General features: G+C 39.5%; 1 protein-coding gene and 1 long non-coding RNA gene across 3 annotated transcripts; one reads left to right on the top strand and one right to left on the bottom strand.

Moving 5' to 3' along the window:
- On the top strand, positions 1–24,880 carry LOC102140699 (putative phosphatidylinositol 3,4,5-trisphosphate 3-phosphatase TPTE2P1). Of its 2 annotated transcripts, none has more exons than XR_006691294.3 (4): positions 1–216; positions 17,156–17,279; positions 18,245–18,352; positions 23,931–24,429. XR_006691294.3 is itself a non-coding variant. In XM_065519935.2 (4 exons), the coding sequence occupies exons 1-4, from the start codon at positions 13,538–13,540 to the stop codon at positions 23,935–23,937; spliced, it is 288 nt and encodes a 95-aa protein (XP_065376007.1). In that variant the 5' UTR covers positions 13,382–13,537; the 3' UTR covers positions 23,938–24,880. The 2 variants fall into 2 exon arrangements, 1 of the variants encoding a protein (XP_065376007.1); XM_065519935.2 differs by lacking the exon at positions 1–216 and adding an exon at positions 13,382–13,586 and having other exon boundaries at positions 23,931–24,880.
- Positions 8,344–24,137, bottom strand: LOC141409311 (uncharacterized). The gene is made up of 2 exons (XR_012429208.1): positions 23,876–24,137; positions 8,344–9,125 (listed from the first exon to the last, which is right to left on the bottom strand). It is a non-coding gene; the product is annotated as an uncharacterized lncRNA (long non-coding RNA).
- Positions 24,881–25,643: the final 763 nt, after the last annotated feature.

The raw sequence follows: 25,643 nt of genomic DNA, 5'->3' as shown, positions 1-25,643 counted from the left end.
ACAGTGTGCCGGAGAGTTTATCATGTAGAGAGGAATCCAGTAATTACAACACAGGGTGGTAAGTGCTATCATAGTTATGCGAAGCAGGGAAAGATTAGGTTCTGCGAATTTGAAAGCGAGAAGGCCATTTTATATTGCCAGGAGAGGGCTGAGAGAAAGGGCTCAAGAAAGCCACACTTGGGCCAAGAATAAAATGAAAAGTTGAACAATAAGAAGGTAAATTGTGGGTCACTTGGTGAAGAATGGGTTCTGAGCCACTCTGGTTTCTGATCCTTAAAGGGGGCAAGAAGTAAAGCAAGCAAGGTAATGAGATTGATTCCAATAGCACCTATGGGATGCTCTCTGGAGGGCTCGACATTACTCAAAGAACAGAGAGATGCTGTCTGGGCCATATGAAACAGAAACCTTGACCTTGCTTTCATTGACTTGAAGTAGAGATTATTTAAACAGTGCCAGTGACCTGAAATAGTTCGTATGTAAGTTCTGTTGGATGTAGCTGAAAAGCAGGAAAATATTTACTTACAGGGTAATCAATAAAAGTTGATATTGATTTTACAGGATGGGAGAAACGGCAGTGAACTACTTCTTATTCTGGAAATTACAGTGCACTGGTGTATTGGGGAACATTTTTGAATCTTGGTTAAGTATTCTAAATCCTAACTGGAATCTCTTCATTAAGGATTTTTTCTTTTTATGGTTGTGGGGGACTCAGAGATGGATTAAATTACTTTATTTCTGTTCACCTTGCCTGGCAATGTCTGGCTGCACAGATGCAGTGTGAATGTGTCCTCCAGATGTTGATGTATGAGAGAATACATACCTCCTCTGTGGGAATGGAAGATTAGTCATTAGTTCAGCGCTGGTTATTGCCATTCTATTTATCTTTTCTTTAAAATGCACTCTCAGGAGACCTATCTCTGTGATTGCCTGAGGAAAGATGCAGCTGAGAGAGTAATGGTATTTATCAGAAACTAGAGACATTTGGCATCGTTCTCTGCAGTCAAAGTTTGTCAGGTTGATTTCCTGGTAAAGATTCACTTGAGAATAAACAGGAATACTAACTTGTGTTTACATTATGAATTTCAGAATAACTGCATTCCAAAATGTTCTCAGTATCATAATTCTGGGAAAGTGAGGATTTATATAGAAAATACTTGACCTACTTTTTACTACAGTCTATTCCTATAATTCCTATGATTCTCCATTCTTACCTTTTATAGACACAACTATTTAAGTCAGCAAAAATCTGGAAATTATTTGAGAGGTGAAGCACAGGTAGTCACTAGTTGAATTATTAAAATCTATAAATGTAATTTAAAAACCATTAGGGGGCCTAAAAGTCACGATTTCAGCACATCGCTCCTTTCTGATTATTGCATACAGAACTCTGTTATCTGACTTGTTTTAAGCCACCAAGTTTTGGGGTAATTTGTCATGCAACAATAAATAACTGAAACAGTGGATCAAATAGCACCTGGTTTATGATGGGTAGCTGGGGTCTCGTTCAAGCATTTTATTTCAACTATGCCCAGTAGCAAGCCGGGAGCTATTTCTTAAAAGGTAAAACTGAAGTTATCAGCAGAGGAGAACCCCAGGGGTGTTTGCTGAGATTCTTTTATTAGGAATTGCCAGAGACTCCCTGCCACATCTTTCTTTACCACAGGCACTTGGAGTTCCCCTGGATTTCCTGGTCATGAGGAGTGGGTAGCAGGATGAAGCACATCCAAACTTGGACCTCCTGCAGAGACTTCTCTAGTTCTGGCCCCACTCAAAACTAGCAGCCTTGGGGCTATTTGGTAAATGAGTCAGAGCAGCATATCCACATGTGAGATTGGTTGTCTGTAGTACCCAAAACAATGCTGAATTGCTTTCCAGGGCTTATATTTTATTCTCCCACTGGCAGTTTATGAGAACCCCCAGTCTTTCACATCCTTACTCATGCTAGTTATTGTGCTATCTTTTAATGTATGCCAATCTCTTGGGTGTCAAATAAAATCTCATTGTGTTGTTAATGCATTTTGCTGGTTACCAATGAGGTTGAACCTCTTTTTTACATTTTTTATTGGCAGTCTTGTTTCTTGTTGGAAACATCTGTTTATGAATTTTACCCCCCTTTCTATTGGATTATTCATCTTTCTTATAGCTTTTTTGATGTCATTTATATATTTTGGGTAGAATCTGCATTTGCTTACTTTCTCTTGGCTAGAAAAAGTAAACGATGAACTACAGTGAAGAAGATTCCCTTGTCAAGGGATCTACCATATTTTCCTGGTTGCTACTTCCCTTTTCCATCTACTTATTGCTTCATTGAGGAGATTAGTGAATTTTCCCAGGACTTTGTCACCTCACCTTTTGCCCCATGTATTGCTTGAGAACGGGTTTGGTGGACTGGTGAGGTTGGGAGGGGAGTGTAGCGGGAGGAAACATAGCTTGATTTCTGGAATCTTTCTATTTCTCTTTGTCTAGTCATTGTTTTAAATGTTGCCTTGAAGTTGTGTCCTTTCTTTTGAGTGTGCCTGGTTTTTAACAAGTATTTGGTATTCATTTTGTTAGGTTTGACCGGGCAATGGCCTGTATTCTAGTTTTATTCTTCCATTTGTCCCTGGAAGTCTCTGGGACTACTTTTGAGGCTGCCCTTGATGTTAATTTTAAATGGACGTTCTCAGGGTAACAATGTTGAAGAGAAGAAATTCCTTTTGCCTTTTGCTCTGTGTTTCTATAGTATGGCCCTGACAGTGGATGCAAGACTCCACTAGAAGATGTTGGGGTGGAGATGGATTTCACATACCGTAAACTTGACTGTGTAAAAATGAAACTTCTCCTCTCTAACAAAAATTTCTAGCCTGAACTCCTTTTCTATCTGAGGCAGAAATCTTAATCCAACAACTTAGCAATAGTGTCAAACACTTCTGACATTTTTTCTTACATATTTCAGGTTTAAACTTAGTTAACTTTAAGATTTTTAACACTTTTGTCTTCAATTTTCTTGCTTCTGGAGTTGATGCTAAGCTTGGCTTGGGGAGGGGTGCAAATGCCATCTCAAATAGGTGGGAGATTTCTGTATCTCCTTTAAAAGCATCTAGGTCTCTGTTGATGTCTTCTGGGAATGTGCTGTCTTGCTGAGCCTTGGGTGTCTCACCCAAGCTACCCATTTCCCATCCAGTGCTTAGCCCCATGGCCCCATCTCTGCATTCTCATTCCTAGCTGTGTTTATTAGTTTTCCATTACTGCATAAGTGACTGCAAACCTAGTGGTTTAAAGTTCCCCCAATATTATTTCACAATTTCTATGGGTTGGAATTCTGGGTACTGTTGAGCTGAGCCCTCTGCTTAATGTCTCACAAGGCTGAAATCAAGGGGTCAGCCAGGCTGTGTTCTCACTCAGAAGCTCTGGGGAAGAATCTGCTTCTACTCTCATTAGGCTATTGGCAGAGTTTATTCCCTTGTGGTTGTATGACTGGACTTTTTGTCTTCTTGCTAGCAACCAATTGGGAACATCTCTCAGCTTTAGGATGGCCTTTAGGGCCTTACCTGTGGCCCTCACAGGCTTCCTCACACACCACCTTTGGCTTGTTCCAGGCCAGCAGAATAATCTCTCTTACCTTCAATTTCAGGGCTCATCTGATTACATCACACCCCCCAAGATAATCTTCCTTTTTGATTAACTCAGTCAACTGATTAGGCACTTTAATTACATCTTCAAATTCCCTTCACCTTTGCCGTGTAAGATAAGCTAATCACACCTGTAAAATCTTGTCACATTCACAAGTTCTACCCACACTCAAAGGCTGATACCAGGGGCTGGGAATCTTGGGCCTATTTCAGAAGGCTGCCAACCCCACTGTTGAACCCTTGAAGTTATAGTTTTTCTGCTAGCTTTTATATCTCCCTTGGTTCTGGGGCATGGGAATTTCAGACATTGTGCTGTGACACTCAGGGACTTGGAGGAAACTCAGGGCTCTTTACACTCCTGTTCTGTAGTTTACCTTTCTTGTCTGTAACTGAGAGACCTGCAGGGCTGAAGGCCTTCTCACTGAGTCCATCTCATATCCTCAGGCTTACAGGGAGAACCACCTCCTTTAAATCCCACAAGTCTCTGGCTGGGGTAGGCAAAAAACAGGACTCATCTTTTGCTTAATCTCCAAACTCTTGCTACCTCCTCTATAATAAAGGTTTTATTGACTCTTCCCATTGGGGGATGGGGAGGGACAGAAGGCATGGCTAGTTAAATAGTCTTTGAAATGTATTGCTTATGCCAAGTCTTCAGGTCTGGAAGTTTAAAAGCTAAAAATTAACTTCTTTTGCCTCAATTTGCATTTCAACTATGGTCTAGCTTTTCTGGGGGCAGCAGAGGCCAGGATTAGTTTAAAGTGGGGGTGGGAGCTACAGGGTAAACAAAGGGATTGCAAGGCTATCTCATGTCTCCCCCTCCCCCGTTGTTTGTGGGTTAATACTTCATAAGCAACCTGCCACAATAGTTTCGAAAACAGTCTAGGTTTTCTAAATAATTTTGAGAACTTGATTAGTTCCATGTTTATGCCTCATCTACTATATTCTTTATCTATGAGCAGTTTTTTCCTTTCTCAGAGCGAGTGGAAACCCCAGAGAAGGGCAAACTGAAACACTTCTAGAAATTAACAAAATGTTAATTAAGTTTTCCCTTGCTGAGGGGAGAGCAAAGCTTGGCAGTGTTTCAGAGACGATAAAGGACTCGTGCTTGTACTAATACTTGAGTAATACTAACAGTATTACTCAAGTGAAATAATTGGAAGTCAATAGAAACTCCAAAGCTTAGTAAATATAGAGAACGGTGTTGGGTTGGAATCAAAATGGGTAAAAGGATATGTCCAAAAAGCAGTTGGAATTTTTCACCAGAATAGTTATGCTAGGGTAATTTTGCACTTAGCTACTAACCAGTACTTCTCTCCATCCCTAACCTCTATACCCAGGCTTGATTGTGACATAAACAACCTGCTAATCTATATCCATGATGGAAGTCATGGAAAAATCTCAAAGGAGCACACTCTAAACTCAGTTGACTTGTTCCTCAAAGCCACATAGGAACATTCTCAGGCTGTTAATTCACCAGGCAGAGCTTCCATGGCATTGCTCTTCTTCCTTTCCCATTTTTCTGCCCTCCTGACTACCTTCTTCATGTTCTTTCATCCTATTTCTAAAAGTATAGGTTTATCCCAGGAAAAGTCTATCACATTTCTACATGAATCATTTTAGAACCCCCATAGCTTTCTGATTTGTAAACTACATTTTTTTTCCCTTCTGAATTTTTCTTTGCTTTACCTGGATAGTATTACTTTACTGTTGAGGAGTAAATTTTTATCTTTGTATCCCCAACATCTGATATGAACATCTGGAAAAAAGTGGTTGCTAAAATATTTGTTTAATATGAACTCATCAATGAAAGACGTATCTACTTACTTGTCTGACTCTCTCCCCACTAAACATAACCACTTTGAATGTAAGGACCTGTTTTATTCATTTTTGGATCCCTAGTGCCTAACATAATGCTTGGCATATCATAGATTCTCAAGCAAAGTTTACTGAGAAAATGAGTAATAATCAGGAGTTTATACATGTATCTCAGTATATTATAAAATAATAATTAACTCTGATGTTATAATTTCAGAATATACTACTGCAGAAGTAGGTAAGGAAAGGTGACTGCATTGGTCTTCAAACAATTGCTGTGAAGTTAGACAGAAAAGGGATGCAATGAGGAATAATTTTAAAGAGATGAGAGTTGAGTGTTCTCTCTCTATGCAGTCTTTACAAAATCAAGCACATTTCTGATCTAAGGCAGAGAACAAATATGTCCTTTACTTTCCTTGAGATGAAATACAAACTTTAAATGCTTCCTTGAAAGTTATGAAATCCTTTCAACCAAATGGCTGCAGGGAGTTGAAATCTGAGCTGACATCTATCTGAGTCAGACAGTTGGAATAATGTTCATGAATAGTACTACTTGAGCCATTGCTGATTTGGTAACCACTTCAGGGCATATCCTATTTATTCCCAGCATGGACCTAAATCCACTTCAGCCAAAAACGAACCAAGAAATGATGAAGAACAGAGCCTGTTTCTTTCTCAGTGGTGTACTCAGGTTTGAAAATAAGATGAGGTGATTGTTTTTTTCTGTTTCCCTCAAGTTTCTGCAAGGTCTTAACTCCTTCCTTCACCTTTTCCTGTAGTTTCCTATACATTTTAATGATCTGGATATAGCCATTTTCCTGCCATGTTGAACTTTGTAGAATTGGATTTTCTCTGATATTTCTAGATAATTAAAGTGGTAGTCAGTTTAATTCCAAATGTGCTATATTTTTATGCTTATCAATCAAGATGTCCAAATTAATAACAACATATCCAAATTTAAATGGTATCTCAATTTCTTTGGAGTAGTGTTACAGGAAGACTATATGTTTTAGAATCATATATATCTTTTTGAATTCTGTCTTGTTACTACAAGGTATGAAGTCTTGAGTACATTTCTTAATATTTCCCAATTGGAAAGGGTGGAAAATAACTATATTGTAGGAATCACTTGAGATTTAAATAAGTTAAAAGGCCTTAATAAATGATACATGGTTTTCCCCCAAGTAAACACTTCAACTAATATTGAAGTTTAATACTGATTCTCTAATCTTACTTTTAAAGGGCATGGTTAATAACCAATATTAGCAAAAGTAAATGCAGGAAAAGTTAGCAATAAGAAATTAAGATTTTGTGACATTTAAAATTAATATTTTAGTGATATAACTATTATTTGCAAATTACTTTGAGTTGTTGCAGAGAAAGTGACAATCCATGTTTAATACAATATTTTATTTTACTAATGAAGAAAGTGTATTGAACAAGGAGTTGATTGACTTGCTCAAGATCACACTGTTAAAGGCAAGCCTACATAGATTAATGGATTGCTAGTTGAGGGCTAACACAGTGTATCGGGGAGTTTCTCACTTCTGTCCTCCTCTTTCAGTTTGCATAGTCTTCATCCTACTTCAGAATCTCTCTGTTACTCTCTTGGACTACATCAAAAGTATCCTAATTGGCACCTCTGATCCAAGTTGTTCTTCTCTCCAGCTCGTCCTCCTTGGTGTGGTCAGATTAATCACACTGTTACATTTACCTGCTCAGAAACCTCTACTGGTTGCCCAGTGTCTACTAAGTCAATTCCAAACTTATTAGCCTGGCACTCAATATCTTTCACACTATAGCCTCAGGTTCATATATTTAGCTAATCAGTACTTATTGAGTGCCTACTATGTGCCAGACTCTGGTCTAGGTGCTGGGATATAACAGATATATAGTCTCTGCCCTTACTGAGCTTATATTCTAGTTCAGCAGTTCTCAAAGTGTAATCGGGGAACCCTGAGGGTCTCTGAGACCCTGCTAGGGTGTCTGCCAAGTCAAAATGATTTGTTATGACGCAATTTGTCATTTTTCTCATTAAAAAAAATGTACGTACATGAAGTTTCCCAGAGGCTACCTGACATGTGATATCACAAACAGACTGAATATAGAAGCAGACATAGGAAACCGGTTGCCTTCTATGAAGCCAGACATTAAGGAGCATCACAAAAATGCAAAGCAATGCCACTTGTCTAATTTTTTTTTTTGTTTGAAAGGTAGTTTTTTTTCCCATGAATATATGTGTAATGGTTAATATTAGCTGTCAGTTTGACTGGGTTAAGGAATATCCAAATAGCTGGCAAAGCATTATTTCTGGGCATGTCTGTCAGGGTGTTTCTGGAAGTGATTGGCATTTGAATCAGTGAGCTGAGTAGGGAAGATCTGCCCTCACTAAATGTGTGCAGGTATCATCCAATCCACTGAGGGCTCACATAGATCAAAAGGGCAGAGGAAAGGCAAATTTACCTTCTGGAGCTGGGGCATCCATCTTCTCCTGCCTTTGACATCAGAACTCCAGGTGTCTGGGCCTTGGGAGTTTGGGACTTACACCCTCCACTCCCTTGACTATTGGGCCGTTCGACTTAGAATGAATCACACCACCAGCTTCCCTTGTTTTCTAACTTGCAGATGGCATAAGATGGGACTTGTTGGGCTCCATAATCATGTGAGCCAATTCCCATAATAAATCCCCTCATGCGTGCACACACACACACACACACACACACAATGGGTTCTGTTTCTCCAGAGAACTCTGACCCATACAATATGGTAAACATGTAATGGGTTTATTTTAAAAATGAATAAATATTTAAATATTTAAAATTTCCTCAATTTAAATGTCTGATACTGTAAGTATTTATAGATATAACTCACATAAACAAAAGCTCTTTGGGGCTTTTAATAATTTTTGATAATGATCAAAAAGTTTGAGAACTTTTATTTTAGTAACTCTAGAAAAATAAACAGACAATATAAAGTCAATATAATAATATGCTGTCAGCTAGTGGCAAAGGTCATGAAATAAAATGCAGCAGATTGAAGAAATAAGTCCATTGGGTGGTCAGTAACAATCACTATCTACAACCTGTGCTCTTGTTAAACTCAATCATCTAACATTCCCAGAACACAATTCATGCTTTTCCACTTCCATGCCTTTATAATGCTGTTCGTTCTGCCTAGTTTGCCTTTCATCTCCTATTTCAATGCCTCCTCATTTCATCTATCACAATTCTATTCTTCTTTCAGGACTTGTCTCAAATATCACCTGAGGCATGATTCCTTCTCTTATGCTCTTCTAACAGAAGTGATTTGTTTCCCTTTTATTTTTTCCGTCTTCAATGATATTTTGTTCGATCTGTCTCGTGAAACTCATAATTTTCTGCTTCGTGAAAAGTATACTACTCACATCCTTCTCAAGTTTATGATATTTCTTAAAGTTGAGAACTATTTCCTATTTCCTCTGAATATGGTGTCTTTTCTGTATCAATGAACCTTAGGTTCAGCAGTAACAGAAAACCTCCAAAAATAATAGTGGTTTCATCTAAATAGAAGTGTGTTGTTTCTCATATAAAAGTTGGAAGGTAGGCAGGACAGGTTGGTCATGACTCTTGCTCTAAAAGTCCTCAGGGCTGCAGTCTCCTTCCATCTCACTGCTCCTCCATCCTAAGAGTGTGGTTGTCCTTAGCTTCAAGATGGTAGCATCTTTGTTTCAGGAAGAAGAAAGGAGGGAGAGACAAAGGAGTTAATCGTATGGACCAGCTCTCTCCAAAGGAAAGTTCGTGGAAGCTGCTGATATGACATGTCTTTGATATCCTGTTGATAGAACAGTCACATTTGCATACCTAGCTTCAGGGGTGGTTGGGAAATGCAGTCTTTATTTGTTAAACTTAATCATCTAACATTCTCAGCTGTGAACAAAGGGGAGAATAGATATTGGGGGATAACTTTCAGGCTCTGTTATACTCCCCAAAGTGTCTATCATAGGCACTTACCCAGGTAAATGCTTAAAATTAACTTACAGCAAATAAGTAATACTGAGTTTCATTCTTAACAATTATTTGTTGAATAACAAATACACTGGAAATTTTATTCATCATGTAATTGCTTGTTGTATTTATTGAGGTGTTAGAAATGATTAAGGAATTCTAAAATCTCTTTTTCAGACTTAACTACTGCAGGGTTCAATACCTGATCAATTGCTTCTAGCATATCAAAAAGAGAAGGCTTTTCTATTAGACCGCCCAGCTTGCTGTTTTCATCATTTTCCCTTCTCCTGTTCACTCTTCTCCGTAGTGGTAAAGACATCACTCAACTCTTCCCTGTTAGAAGTGTTCCCAAACTTCCCTGTTTTATGTGATGTCTTTGTTCTTAGCTCCTCTGTAGACCCAGACAAAAATATCCCACAAAAGAAACCCTCAGTGACTTGCTCAAGTTATTAGGTTAGTTTGCATATTTGTTCCACCTAAAAGCAGTTAAAAGAACATTTGTAATTTTAAAGTACTAAAAATATTGGGGCATTGAACTTCTGCCATGTGTTGGCTTTCCAGTTCTTCTCATCGCATGAAAATCTTAGTAAATGATAGAGCCTACCTTTAAGTTTGAATCTGACTCTTTAGTTCCACAAAATGTTTCACCGGAATCTATAGAAGCAACCTCAACACCCCCCCCACCACACTTCCTGTCTCGAAATACTGTCTATCTCACATATTGTCTACTTCTGGTTCTCAGAGCTTTGAGGAAGTCATTCCTCCACAAAGAAAACTCTGGAATTTCTACATGATTGAATTTATATTTAAAATAGTCCACCTGGTTATACTAGGTCCATGGCCTATAAATATGGAAACTTACAGTTATAGGATATTGGCAATTACCCCAGAAATTGTCTTTGAAAAAAGTTGAAATAAAAAGGGGAATCTGTCAGAAATGGCATTTGCTCTGTTTGCTACTATTTGATTTTTTGTTTGTACATGCCTTACTCCCTGTGTATTATATACTTCTTGAGCACCACAGCTGTGTCTGATGAATGGTTTTAGTTATAGAGTGAAATAAAGTTGGAAGTAACTGAGATAAATTAAGACAGTGATGATGACACGGGGTTTGTTCTTACCATGCCATGAGATTTTCATAAAAGAAATGAACACTGTAGAGACTACATTCATTCACTCATTCATTCATTCATTCATTCATTCATCTTGCAAATATTTACTGAGCATCAACCAAGTGTCCAGTACTGTCATAGATACTGGGAGACAGTGGTGGGAAATATTGATCTAGTCTCTGTCTTTATGGTATGTATAGCCTAGAAGATAAAGACAGACAAAAAAGTAATAACTGTAAAGTATGATAAATGCTTGTTAAGGAAGCAGAGATTGCTATGGGAGCAGTCAAGGGAACATTTATAGTCTTTATAGAGTGTTCATATACAAATACCTCATTTGAGCCTTATTAAGCCATGTGCAATGAGTAGTGCAGGGATTATTCTTCTCATTTTACAGATGAGGAATTAGACTCAGAAAGGTTAGCAAGATGCAAAGTCCCCATAGACCCAGACTTGGGCTTTTGACTCCAAACCGAATGCACTCACCAACACTCCAGACAGCAGCTGGAGTGCCAGGGAGTGTGAGGTCTGTGGCTCTGCTGCATCTGCTTCCTGTCTTTATGATGCTCTAGTCCCAAGCTTATATAATAACTCCCATTGGCTCTTGCTCTAAAAGTCCTCAGGGCTAATTAATTAATTCTTGGCATCCAATGAAGCTGCCTGGAAGCCATGAGGGTGTTCTGCCTAGCATGCCTCCAAGCTGTGGGCAGCTTATCCAGTGTTCATGCTAGGAACAGCCTCTGCAATTAGGAGAGGGGCCAAGGGATCTTTCAGGCTGATACAGAACCTACACAAGCTCAGCCATAAAGTCTTATTAGAAGGGGCCCCCATGCTTCATTCTGCTCAGTGGTCTGTTTTCCTGTCCTGTGAAGTAGAAGTCAGATTCTCCAATAAGAAAACAACATTAAAATGTCCAGAGTTTGTTTTGCTTTATGTTTAGTACCACAAAATTGAGCAGAGGAATAAGCACTGTTGTTGGGCAGAAAAACTTCCCTTCTTGCTTTGTACACCTAACTGCGTGTTATTCCCTAATTATTCTAGGAAAATGCTTTTTCTTTCTTATACATTTTTGAACTTGTTGGAAATTTCCAAGGGACATGAGAGCTTTTTAGGGACTAGGAGGCTCTGGCAAAATAGAAGAGCTGGTGATACTTGTTTCCTTGATTTGTAGTGTAGTGGAAAGACCATGGTACTTTGGACCATGCAGTAAGAACATGGGCTGAGTCATTATCTCAACGCTTTCATTTTTTTGGCTGTATAAACTTTGGAAATATAAGGACTTCCTTGAACCTCAGTTTCTTCAAAGGATGGTTGTGAGGATTAGAGGAAAGACAGGTAATACAGCAGGCATAGCCTGGCCCATTATTGGCCCTCAATAAATGGGAAATATGATGATGATGGTTAAAATACCCTTTCTTCTGGGGAGTCAATACAAACTGTAGTATCTCTTCAAAGCCTGACTTTTCTGGCAACGCTAGTTCCTCTAGACCTTTACCGTTATCATACATTTCTTGTTTTTTTTTTTTTTTTTTCCTCCAGGCCAGGGCATTTATGATTATTTAATCTACAAATACTAATTTACAGTCTAGCTGGAGAGATAGGATATAGGTAACAGGACAAAGTATAACAAGTGTCAATGAGTGACATAGACAATTGGTGCTGTAGTATTTCAGATGAATTAAATATGACCATGGGCTGGGATTTTTGATGATTTGAGCAGACACAGTTGATAATTTACACTTGAATGGAGTAGTTGGGAAGGGCTAGAACCGGAATGAAACCTATCTAGGTAGGGATGGTGGACAGAGGGATGAAAGAATAACAGAATTTTAGATGTTAGTTCGCAAAACATGGTGTCTCAGTGGTAATGGAAATAGATCAGAGCCCTAGCAAGGAACTGGCAAAAAGGTCAAGATAAAGCATGAGGACAGTGACCAATGGCGGGGAGTTGGGAATGGTAATATTCAAAAGTTGAGGCAGTCATGCGCAGTAGGTCCTTGTTGTTTAAATTATACTTCCTTTGGCAGGAGACTTGGAGGATTAGCCCAGCCAGTGAAGGTTTTTAGGGTCCAAGTCTATGGTGGTGGTGGTGGGGAAGGGTAAGATACAGTGTAGATTTTTCCAAGACTCAGTGCACCTGTGGATCTTAAGATGGTGTTTTGCAAAGTTCCTGGACCACCTACTTCAAAATCACCTGGGAGACTTGCAATAAATACAGATTGCTAGAAATATCTGGGAATAGACTCTGAGGACATCCATTTTAAATAGGATTTTAGAGAATCTTATATATGTTAAAGTTAAAGAACACTGGATAATTCATATTACATTCCAGACTTCAGAGACATGCTAGAGAGTCCTGAAACAAAAAATCCTGTGAAGAAATAGGCTTTTCCTTACTCCATAAAGAATAGTCTGTAGGAAGTCTGGTTATACTGAAGAAAAATTTGGGGTAGGGCTTTTGTCCTGGTAATGAGATTGCAAGATTTGTCTGAAAAGAAAATTGGGGTTTCTGAAACAGGAATCAAGGCAAAAAGAATCCCAAGAACAAGAAATGGAGCAGAGAGACGGGGAATTGGGCAAGATATGATAAAGGACTTGCAACAGAGTTGTTTATCTCTCACCCTCCTCAACTAGACTGTGGGCTCCCTAAGAGCAGGGCTCTTCACTTCCTTGTCCTTATTTCTTTTGCACCTGATATAGGGTCTGGTGCAAAGTAGGCTTTCAGATGTTTTTAAATAAGTTAACAAGTAAATGTGAGATTGGCAAGGGTGATTTGATGCTAAACTCTGGAATGTGGGCTGGAGTTACTTAGTCTGGGTGACCCGGTTCATACTGGGTCCTGGGATTTGGATCTGGAGCTGCACTTGTAGATTGGACTTAAGAGAGGGAGGAATCAGACTGCTTCAAGACATTGGCTGAGGCTACAGTTAGGATAGTTTAGGGTGACTTCTGAAAGAAGGTGTGATTTGAATCTGGCTTGAAGCAAGACAGATATTGAATAATTCAATCCAACTCAATGAATATTAGTTGGGCATCTACTCTGCACAATGGCTGGCAACCCAATGGTGAGTAAAATACAGTTCTTGCCTTGTAGGAGACCAAAAGGCAAAGAAATGACTGAAACATAATGTTATATTTGTATGGGGAGGAATGGAATGTGAAAAGGAAAACTATGGAGGAAAATTGAGAGAAGGGATAAAGTTTACCTGGGCCTTAAAAATGGGTCAAGCTTTGTTCTACAGTTAAGGCAGGGAAGGACTCTCAGTGGAGAAAACAGCCAGAATAAGAATAGAAGGCGTGAAAGTGAAGGTGACCTGGGAGGTGGCCTCTGTGGTTTGGTGGATGAGAGCACAGGATGAATTATGGTTAGGGGATCTGGACCTCAAACAAAGGTTAATGGGTTAAAAAGGGGGGTTTATTGGGTGTTAATGGGTGTTAACGAGAGGGGATTTATTATACGAACATTTAAATTTGTCAAAGTGTTTGTTTTAAGCAGAAGAATCACACAATTCAACTTACATTAGGAAGAGAATTTGGGCCAGAGGGTTAAAGAAGGCCTGCAGGAGAGGAAGGCCTGCAGGAAAGGAAGGGCAGAGGGAGGAATCCCGGCAGGGCAGCCAGGCGAGAGCCACACTTCAGCTAAACTAATTCCTGCTGAGATACTAAAGTAAATAATGGCTTAAGACACACTTCCTCTGAGTGAGCTGTTTGCCTTTGAATTGGCCCCTCCTCACCTGGAGGAGGTGTGACTTCTAGTGGATAGATTTGCCAGGCCACTGGGAAGATTTGCCAATTTTTGATTCATTCTTCCCAAGCCCATAACTGGCTCTTACTAGCTGTTCGGCCCTGAATGTGAAATGCAGTTTTGTGACCTGACTGAGAGTTCACAGGTCCTAGAGCCTGGGTTGCTTTATGATTTATTAAAAAAAAAAAAAAAAGTTATGGTAAGAACACTTAACATGAGATCTGTCCTTGGAACACTTTTAAAGTGTGTAATACAGGACCATTAACCACAGGCACAATTTTGTACCGTGGATCTCTAGAGCTTCTTCATGCTGCACAGCTGAAACTTCATGCCTGTTGACTAGCAACTCCCCATTTCCCCTTCTCCCCAACCTCTGATAACCACCATTCTATTCTCTGCTTCTATGAGTTTGACTATTTTAGATACCTCATGTGAGTGGAATCATACCGTATTTATCCTTTAATAGAACTACTTTATGATTCAGCAATCCTACTTCTGAGTATTTATCCAAAAGAGTTGAAATCAGGATCTCAGAGAGATATTTGCACGCTTATATTTCTTGCAGCACTATTCACAATAGCTAAAATGTGGAAACAAACTAACTGTGCATCAACGAATGAATGGATAAAGAAAATGTGGTATATACAGCCAGCTCTCTGTATCCACAGGTTCAAGTAATCACAGATAAAAAATGTAGTATGAAAAAATCCCCAAACAATAAAAATAATACAAATAAAAAATACAGTATAACAACTATTTATATAGCATTTACCTTGTATTAGCTATTAAAAGTAATCTAGAGGTGATTTAAAGTGTATCAGAAGATGTATGTAGGTTATATGCAAATATTATGCCACTTTATATAAGGGTCTTGTACAACCTTGGATTTTGGTATCCTTGAGGGTCCTAGAACCAATCTGGGGTAGATACCAAGTGACAACTGTAAATACAATATTATTCAACCTTGAAAAAGAAGGAAATACTGCCATATATGACAACATAGATGAAGACATATGCTCTGTGATTTTAAAAAATTGACCAACATGTGGTGGGAATGTAAATTAGTTCAACCATTGCAGGTGACAGTGTGGCGATTCCTCAAGGATCTAGAAGCAGAAATACCATTTGAACCAGTAATCCCATTACTGGGTATATACCCAAAAGAACATAAATCATTTTACTATAAAGGCACGTGCATACGTATATTTATTGCAGCACTATTTACAACCCAAATGCCCATCAATGGAACCAACCCAAATGCTCATCAATGGAACCAACCCAAATGCTCATCAATGATAGACTGGATAAAGAAAATGTGGTACATATACATCATGGAATACTATGCAGCCACAAAAAGGAATGAGATCATGTCCTTTGCAGTGACATAGATGAAGCCGGAAGTCATCATCCTCAGCAAACTAACACAGGAAAAGAAAACCAAACACCACATGTCCTCACTCATAAGTGGGAGTTGAACAATGAGAACACATGGACACAGGGAGGGGAACAACACACACTGGGGCCAGTTGGGGGGTCGGGGGCAAGGGGAGGGAGAGCATTAGGATAAACAGCTAATGCATGCGGGGCTTAAAATCTAAATGATGGGTTGATAGGTGCAGCAAACCACTATGGCACACATATACCTATGTAACAAACCTACACATTCTGCATTTGTATTCCAGAACTTAAACTAAAATTAAAAAAAAAAGATTAAAGAAAATTGACCAACACGAGTGTTTACTCTCTGTACCCTGAAGAGTGCCTCCTCACATCAAAACCATTCCAAATGAGGATCCCCTAGAAGATTTCAAGCACACCAGTGCTGAGGGCAGAGTCAACAACTTGTCTTTTCCCCCAGTGGTGTTCAGCCTGGGAACCAGGACTTATAAGCCCAATTATTGTTACTATATGGATTCTTATTATCAAAGTTCTGGATGTCACATTTTCTCAACTGTAAGAAAAGCTGTTGCTTTAAGTGTTAGTAAATGCGTTAGAAAGTTCTGTGAATTTACAATAGCAAAGACATGGACTCCACCTAGGTGCCCAATCAACGGCGGATTGGATAAAGAAAATGTGGTCCATATACACCATGGAATACTATGCAGCCATAGAAAAGGATGAAATCATGTCTTTTGCAGCAACGTGGATGCAACTGGAGGCCATTATCCTAAGTGAGTTAACAGGAACAGAAAACCAAATACTGAGAGAGGGAGGACGCCAAGGGTTGAAAAATTACCTATCAGGTACTATGTTCACTATTTGGGTGACAGATTCAATTGAAACACAAATCTCAGCATTATGTAATATATCCAGATAACCTGCAGATCTAACTCCTGAGTCTAAAATAAACATATAAAATAAAATATAAAAAAGAAAGTTATGAATTAAAACAAAATTAAAATGATATTAAAACTGCTCTCTTTTTCCATTCTTTCATTTTTTTCTACCTACTCCCTTCCTTACAAATCCAACAAACATACTCTCTCTGCCAATAAACTATATTTTAGAATAACAATCGATAAATCCTATGGTTTGATTCTGTCCTGGTTGTGAAGTAATGACATACTAGAAGGAGTGTGTCAGCTCAGAAATAAAAACAATTAGGTATTATTCTTTTCAAGGGCACTAACTGGGGTAATTACTTCACTTTTCTATGCCTTAATTGCTGTAACACAAGGGGTTAGACTGGGCTCTGTCTCCACAGTTCTGTCTGAGTCTAAGCATCAGTTTCTCTAAACAATGCAGGAGTGATAGAATACTTTTTTACATGGTGGAAAAACTTGAACACTGCTTTGGAAAGTTGATTAACCTTTAAAATGGGTATTTGTTGATTGCTTTCTTGGTGTCTATTTCTTCATTTCTTTAACAGACTTGGGTTTTTGTCTCTAGGGTCTTGTTCTGCTTTGCTCAGCTACGCATCTGGCATGGACTGGATACCATGGATACCACATCTGGCTCCAGCGGTGGAACCTGCCCGGCTTAAACCAACCAGTATATCCCTTTCTGGCGAATGGTGAGAAACAGCCAGGCAAGGAACCAGATTCTGCCTGCCTTTGTGGGCCACGTGAAGGAGTTTGGGCTTTACTTAAAGCAGAGTGGGCGGCCTCTGCAGGGTTTTAAACAAGGAGCAGCTTGGTCAAATCCGCATTCCATTTGGTCTGGCTCAGGGTCATGAGGCCTCCACTCCAGTTTCATTCCTCTGTGTGTTTGCACTGTTCCCTCAGCTTCCTCTCTAACTGCTGCCTCTTTGCTTTTAAAACACCCTGAAATTGACCGGAGAAAAGAATGAAATGGGCACTGTGTGTTCCTAGTACTTGTTCCAGCACTCCCTTTGTGGCAATTTGTTTTTCCCGGTAAATACAATTCACCCTTTCTTAATTATGATTTGAGTTTTTGGTAGCTCTGACTTGTGAATTGGTACTAGTATTCAGCTTTTTCAATCTTAAAAATGGGATCCAGCAGTGGAGGTGTGGGCTTTAATAACCTTGTCTGTGACTGGTTTCCCTGTGGCAAGCAGCTGCCAGTGGGGCTCATACTGTGGCCCTTCTCTGGGGTCTTGTTTTGTGCAGCCGGAGCGCAGTCTCACCCAGCACTTATCCCAGCAGCGAGGAGCTGCACAGACTGACTCGCAGATATCTCTGTCCTCACTCCTTCCAAATGGTCTTCATAATGGAAATCAAATTTAGCTCCAAACAGGATCACCTGAAGCCCTTAGTCCCGTCTTGCATTTGTTGGTTGCACCCCAGAGCAAGCTCATTCCTTTGCTTTCTTTCACTCCAAAGGGTTGAACCTTCTTTCTGAGTCTGCCTGTAAACTCCTGGAGGGGCCAGAGCCTCTTCCAGTTGCTTCTTCTACAGAGAGCTCTGGGCACAGTGAGTGCTGGATAACACCAGTAGAATGACTGAAAGGGCAGAGAAATTAAAAAGTTCTGAGTCTGGGTGTTTTTTTTTTTTTTTTTTTTTTTTTTTTTTGCAACAGGATCTGGCTCTGTCACACAGGCTGGAGTGCAGTGGTGCAATCTCGGCTCACTGCAACCACTACCTTCCAGGCTCAAGCAATCCTCCCACCTCAGCCTCCAGACTACAGGTATATGCCACCACATCTGGCTAATTTTTTGTATTTTTTGTAGAGATGGAGTTTCTCCATGTTGTCTAGGCTGGTCTCAAACTTCTGGGCTCAAGCGATTCTCCTGCTTCGGCCTCCCAAGGTGTTGGGATTACAGGTGTGAGTCACTATGCCTGACCAGTTTAGGTGTCTTTTGTTTGCTAATGAGGTAGCTGGGGGCCCCTAGGTAGCCTCAGGATGGGGCTGGTCACCCAGAAAGACCAAAGCATGATTAGAGGGTTGGGACTTTCATCCCTACTCTCAACCCTCTGGTATGGTAGAGGGGCTAAAGATTGAATTGTTCACTAATACCCAATGATTTAACTAGTTGTGCCTATGTAATGAAGCCTCCAGAAAAGCCCAAAGGACTGGATTTGGGGAGCTTCCTAATAGATGAACTTGTGGGGGTTCCTGGAGGGTGGTGTGTTACTTGATCCATACCTTGCCCTGTGCATCTTTTAATAAATGGGTAAATAAAGTGTTTTCCTGAGTTCTGTTAGCCACTCTAGCAAATCAATTGCACCCAAGGAAAGGGTTGTGGGAACCCCGGTTTATACCCAGTCAGTCAGACATGGTGACAACGTACTACTTGCCACTGGCATCTGAAGTGAGGGGCTGTCTTGTGGTACTGAGCCTTCAACCTGTACTATCTGATGCTATCTACAGGTGGACAGTGTCAGAATTGAATTGAATTAGAGGATACTCAGCTGGTGTCTTCTACAGAACTGCTTGCTTGTCATGTGTGGAAAACCCCCACAAATCTGATGTCTGAAGTGCTGTATTGAGTGGATGATAGAGAGTAGGGAAAAGCAATTCCTCCTGCCTTATCTCTTGTAATAGATTTTTCTGCTTTATCTTGATTATTATTCAACCTGGCTCTCTTTTTCCCTCAACTTTGCTTTCCATGTCTCTACAGCACGTTTCACCATCAGACAGTATTGTATATTTTATGTTTTGCTAATTTACTTGTTTATTGTCTGCTTCCCTGCACTGGGGTATAAGCTTCACAAGGGAAGAGAGTCTGTTCTGAGCTGTATTTCCAGCACCGCACAGTGCTTGGTACAGGTGCTCTATGAATATCTATTGAGCGAATCTGTCCCACTTTTGAAGATGGTTTATTCTTTGGATTTTGCCCGCCTTTTCTTGACTCCTCTCTAGGGCTGGAGTTGTCTGGTAGAATATCTGGCTGTTTGGACTCATGTTGTTTTGCTTTGCTCTGTCGTGCTTTGAAGATCACACTATCAAGGTATCCAGGTACTTGGAAAGAAGGCAAAGTGGCATCAGGCCAGCAGCTCACTAACAATCTTGAAGATTTTATTTAGATGAGAGCTGTTTGGTTTATTTGGAATCCATTGGGGTTACTTTTTATCCAGAAATAATGACTTACCGGGCTTACTGTGTACTCTACTGAATACCTTGCCTATCTTTGCTTGATTCATTCTTAGAATAAATCTATGAGGTTCATATTAGTACTTAAATCTTACAGGTGAGAAAACTGAGGCACAGACTGGTTAAGAAAATTGAAGGTCACACAGGGAGTTAGTGGCCATACTGGGAACTGAATCCAGGTCTTGCTGACTGCAGTGTTCATGTATTTAACCGAGAGGCTGTTTGGACTTGCTATTAGGGGCTTCAACTGTACATTTGTACCAATTCTTTGACTTGTTCTCATTGGTTCCTGAGACCAGAGATTTTCCTGCTTTGCTGACATTCTTCACCTTAGTGCTGGAGCATATTTTAAATAATAAAGGATGGCATACAGGATTTTATGTTCAATATCACTGTAATTGCTTACAATAATTTAAGTGATCAGATAGACACATAATGCATGTTAATGCAGTTAATGTTTGTTTCAAAACAATATATATTTCAAAATGATGCAGAACAGTAGTTCTCAAACGTCAGAGTATATCAAGGTAGAGCTTACAAAAATTGAAAATGTTGACTCTTATGCCCAGGGATTCTTTTCTGTCTTATTTAAAAAAATATATTTATTTAATTTTTAAAAAATTGATAAATAATATTTGTATATATTCATGGGGTATGTAGCAATGTTTTGATACATATAAAGTACAGTGATCACATCAGGGTACTTAGCATACCCATCATCTTAAACATTTATCATTTCTTTGTGTTGGGAGTGTTCAATATCCTTCTTCTAGCTATTTGAGACTATATAACATATTATTGTTAACTATTGTCATCCTAGTGGCATAGAACACTAGAACGTATTTCTTCTTTCTAGCTGAAGTTTTATATCCTTTAACAAATCTCTCTCCATTCCCCCCTTTCCCCTATCCTTCCCAGCCTCTAGTATCCTGTTTTTCTTCTTACTTCTATGATATCTTTTTCTTTGCTTCTACAGATGAGTGAGAACACGTGATGTTTAACTTTCTGTTCCTGGCTCATTTTACTTAACATAATGTCCTCCAGTTCCATCCAAGTTATTGTGAGTGACAGGATTTCATCCTTTTTTATGGCTGAATAGTATTCCATTGTGTATATATACTACATTTTCCTTATCTATTCATCTGTTGTTGGACACCTAGGTTGATTCTATATCTTATTATGAATAGTGCTGCAATAAACATGGGAGTACAAATGTCTCTGTGATATACTGATTTCCTTTCCTTTGGATAAATTCCCAGTAGAGGGGTTGCTAAATCATACAGTAGTTCTATATGTAGTTTTTTGAGGAACCTCCATACTATTTTCCTAACTAGCTGTATTAGTTTACATTTCCAACAGAGTAGAAGAGTTCCCTTTTGTCTGCATCCTTGCCAGCATTTGTTATTTTTTGACTTTTTCATAATAGCCATCCTAATTAGGGTCCCAGAGATTCTGACCCAGCTGATATAAATGTTTAACAAGACTGCTCAGGTGATTTTGCTGTCAATGGTTCTTGATCATCATTTAAGAAATACTAACAGGTAAACATCAGGAAAAACACAGGATTAAGGAAGTCTTATATGTAGTCCCAGACAGAGGCTAACAGACTTCAGAGCTCTATTTGCATGACAACTTGATAGGTGCCCTGAAAATATGGTAAAGAAAATTTGGAATTGTTGATTGATCCTCAAGATAAGGAGACTAAAATTCTCCAGTAAGGTGTTATGCAAGGCTGTGTGTGTGGGTGTGTGTGTGCATGTGTATGCTTGTGTGTGTTGATGTGAGGTATCTGTGGGGATATAAAATAGTCTCTCTTTATCTTTGGGGATCCATTTCCAAGACTCTCACCAGATGTCTAAAACTAAGGATAGTACTGAGTTCTATATATACTATGTTTCCTTGTATACATACATACCTATGATAAAGTTTAACATGTAAATTAGGTACAGCAAGAGATTAACCACAATAATTGATAATAGAACAATTATAACAACATACTATACTAAAAGTTATGTGAATGTTATCTCTCTCTTTTAAAATCTTATTTTCTGTACAGGCATATTTGGAGATATTATAGGTTTGGTTCTAGACAATTATAATAAAACAAATATCTCAGTAAAGTGAGTCACACTTTTTTTTTCGTTTCCCAGTGCATACGAAAGTTATGTTTACATGACACTGTAGCTTATTAAGTGTCTAGAAAAATCACATATATATCTTAAATAAAAAATAGCTTATTCTTGGCTGGGTGTAGTAGCTCATGCCTGTGATCCTAGTACTTTGGGAGGCCAAGACGGGCGGATCACCTGAGGTCAGGAGTTCAAGACCAGCCTGGCCAACATGGTGAAACCTTGGCTTTACTAAAAATATAAAAATTAGCCAGGTGTGGTGGTGCACACCTGTAATCCCAGCTACTTGGGAGGCTGAGAGAGAATCACTTGAATCTGGGAGGCAGAGGTTGCAGCGAGCCCAGATCACACCACTGCATTCCAGCCTGGAAAACAAAAGTGAGACTCCACCTCAAAAAAAAAAAAAAAAAAAAAATGCTTATTCTTAAAAAGTGCTGACAGACATGAAGTGAGCACATGCTGTTGGAAAATTGGTGCCAATAGACTGTTCAACGCAGCATTGCTGCAAAACTTCAATTTGTAAAAAATGCAATATCTGTGAAGTAAAATAAAGTGAAGTTTGCCTATAGCCATCTATCTTTGGACCACAGGTAACTGAAACCATGGAAGGTGAAACTACAGATAAGAGGGTACTACTGTACAAGAAGTATAATGATACTCACGTATAGGGCGAGATCAAGTTGCCTAACTACCTTGGTGGAACAGTGACATAATCAGTGGGAAGAGACTTGTTGAGCAGGTTATTTAAGCTGCCACTCAAATATTTTCTGACTTTGCCCAGGGGATTGCTTTTCTTGAGTTATTTGGAAGATAGTTCTGAAGGAAACTAAAAGAGTAAGCTACCCTTTATGGGAGATTTATTAAAAAACAGAGAGATCGCACTTAAAGGTCTGGTAGAAAGTTACAATGATGGAAAGAGAATCCTCCCTTCTATTTGAGAGAGCCACAGGATCAACTCAGGAGACTGACAGGGCAACACTGAGAGGCTAGAGAAGGCGGCGGTGAAGGCATTCATGTTGTTAGGGTGGCATCACTAGCAAGACAGGGCAGCATCAGCAGGGCTTGGGGGGAGTGGAGGGAATGACTCGGACCACTTCAGTAGGGGGAAGGCTAGGCCTTGGGTTCTCAGTGGTTTCTCTGGGTGGTGGCTTAGAGCGCTGTTAAACCAGGCTCTTAATAATAACTAACACTTAGTAGAGTACCTTACTATGTGCTGAGTCCTTATGTAAATTGTTTGTATTACTACTTGAATGAGAAATTGTTTTTCTCGTTGATCTAGCAAGTGGCAGAGGTGGGAAATGAACCCAGACAGCTAGCTTCGGAGTCAGTGTGCATAAGTGCTGGGCTGTATGTTTTCTTCTATGTACCTTAATGCCAGTTAGTGCTCCCTGTTCTAGATGTGCAGATCATGCAGGTGAGACCCTGGAGAACTACTTTTCAAGCACATACCATTATTAATTGGTGAGGTAAAAGGCGGGGTTCATTATAAACTTCTACCTGGAAAATGATTCTCAAAGAACATCCCTTGCCCATACCAGACCCATAGAAGCTAGTTGATACATGTTTACTTGAATGAAGAATAAAAAAATCCTGCTTACAATGGTTTGAGAATATTGTCTTTGAGTACCGTACACTAAAAAACTTATTGTAATGACAACAGCCAGAGGCCATTCATCTTCATAAGCTGAACTGCTTAATGTAGGCTGAAAAAAAGACCTTTTTTTAATTTCACAGTCAGAAAAATGACTTTTTGACAAAAATGAAAAACCCAAAACAATATTTTATTGAAAAAACAAAAAAGTCCAGACCCTGGTATTCTCCTTCTCCCCAGTTCCAGGAGGGTCTGATTTGAAAAGAAGCCCTTTACCCGCCTAACTGGGTTATTTTAATATTATATTGATAGTTTATAATGAACCACCTATACTATGCTTCTGCCCGTGAAGAACTTATGTTCCATTCAGAGGAAAAAATAAGTTTGTTTACTCACTTTTCCCTGTTCTCAGAGCTTTCTAATACTGATTCACTTCTTTTTTTTGCTCAAGAAAATAGGATGCAAGGGTAGAAGCTGATCCTCGAGGCTTGCGAAAGTGGGGTTCTTTCTGAAAGTGAAGCCAGCAGCCAAGAGCCACCCTTCAGAAGATAAAAGGAAGAGCAGCTGCAAGAGCGATGGCCACAGCAACGCATGGGTCCTGTCTGTCCACGTAGTCCTCTCCATCTGCCTGTAACTTGCCAGGTCTTCTACCCACACTGGGAAATTCCAGCTGCCAACCCTCTTTGGGTTGCACCTCCCCTTTTTGCACACGGCTCTATTGGGAAGGCAGCTGTCATGTGTCTATTTGAAAGACAAGAAACCAGTCTAGTTGCGGAAAAGAGATTTAGATTACATCAGAATAACAATGCAAATCATTTGTGCAGTTCTTAGTACAGAAAACAGATGTAGGAACAAAAATTGGGAGAGTTAAAGAAAGTGGTTTTTTATTCTGTCATCAAAATTGTTTTTTAAAAACATGTCACAAAAAAACACATCTGTAGTAAGATAAATAATTGTGTGCTGGCTTCATAAACAGAATGAATGGTTGAATTCACACAACGTAATTTACTGTTTCAGGGCACACACACGTGGTTTCCAAGTGGTTTCTTGCCACTTTGGCCTTCAACTGGCCTTGATATTTTCCACTGAGGGTTGTCTGATTGTCTCCACCACAGCCCTGAGTCTAAGCAAAAGCCCATGGGTTGGTTGACTGGTGTTCCTGTCGTCCTTGGGAGTGGACAGACTGGCAGATGTGGGGCTAGTGGGGAAGATTCTCATAAACAGTTTATTTGTTGTAAGAACTCCAATTGGAATGTGGCTTCCAATCATGGGAGGAGGACTGCTTTAGAACAAGTTAGAGAGAGTGTGTGTGTGTGTGTGTGTGTCACACACTTGGTGCTTGGTGTTGCTGTTTTGTATCATTTCACCCTTTAGTCTGAAATAGAAACTTATTTATTGAGATTTGTTGATTCATGTTGCTGATGATACATGGTAGTGTCACAAGTATGGGAAGAACTTCTAAGTGTGTGGTAATTCAGCCTTTTTCTTTTTTCTTTTTTTTTTTTTTTTGTTGCTCTTTCCCTCTACACCTTGATCTTGAAAAGCCCGGCAAGGATTTTACACAGAGACAAGTCTTTAAAGGCTCTCCAGGCCTCAGCGATACCATGTTGTAAATAATCCTCTTCCTGGTGCTAAGCTTTTAATGAAGCAGTGAAGAAAATAAGATGCAAATCCCAATCAGATGAGGCCTTGTTGCATAGTGTATCAGAAAACAGCTGAGAACTCAAACAGCAGCTGCTTTTTCTTTTTCAGGAAACTTTCTATAATAATACCAATAAAACCCAAGACTATTATTCTGAACAGAAACAAGAAATACAGCTGGAGCCATTTCCTATCCACCTGATGAAGGGCACTACCAGGCACTCACTCTGGCTCTGTCCACCGATGCCTGTGCCCACTTTGTGTGACGTAGCTTCCATGGAGACAAGAGCAATGGTAATGGAAGAAGAAAGTCTGGATGTACTCGTGCAGAAAGAGAAAGCTTCATGGAACAATATTAATCTTCTGGTCATCTCTGTGCCCATAAAGTTGTCAGATTGACTTTGGATTTAAAGCCTGAAAATGAGTCCCAAGGAAGTCCATTGACATGAGGCCCAAGGAAGACAGTTTTTGGAAGGGGCAAGACAGGAAGGATGGTTTGGTCACTGTGAGGAAGAGGAGGGTA

Source organism: Macaca fascicularis, chromosome 1 (assembly GCF_037993035.2).
Source record: "Macaca fascicularis isolate 582-1 chromosome 1, T2T-MFA8v1.1".
Classification (NCBI taxonomy): domain Eukaryota; kingdom Metazoa; phylum Chordata; class Mammalia; order Primates; family Cercopithecidae; genus Macaca; species Macaca fascicularis.
This window is presented reverse-complemented; position numbering and strand designations above follow the sequence as displayed.

Bases quoted from the DNA above. Each gene is read 5' to 3' on its own strand.
- LOC102140699 (XM_065519935.2), top strand. From the start codon at position 13,538: ATGAATATTAGTTGGGCATCTACTCTGCACAATGGCTGGCAACCCAAT. The intron at 13,587-17,155 runs GTGAGTAAAATA...TTTTGTCTCTAG, and splicing joins CAATGGCTGGCAACCCAATG to GGTCTTGTTCTGCTTTGCTC. The intron at 17,280-18,244 runs GTGAGAAACAGC...TTTTTGCAACAG, and splicing joins ATATCCCTTTCTGGCGAATG to GATCTGGCTCTGTCACACAG.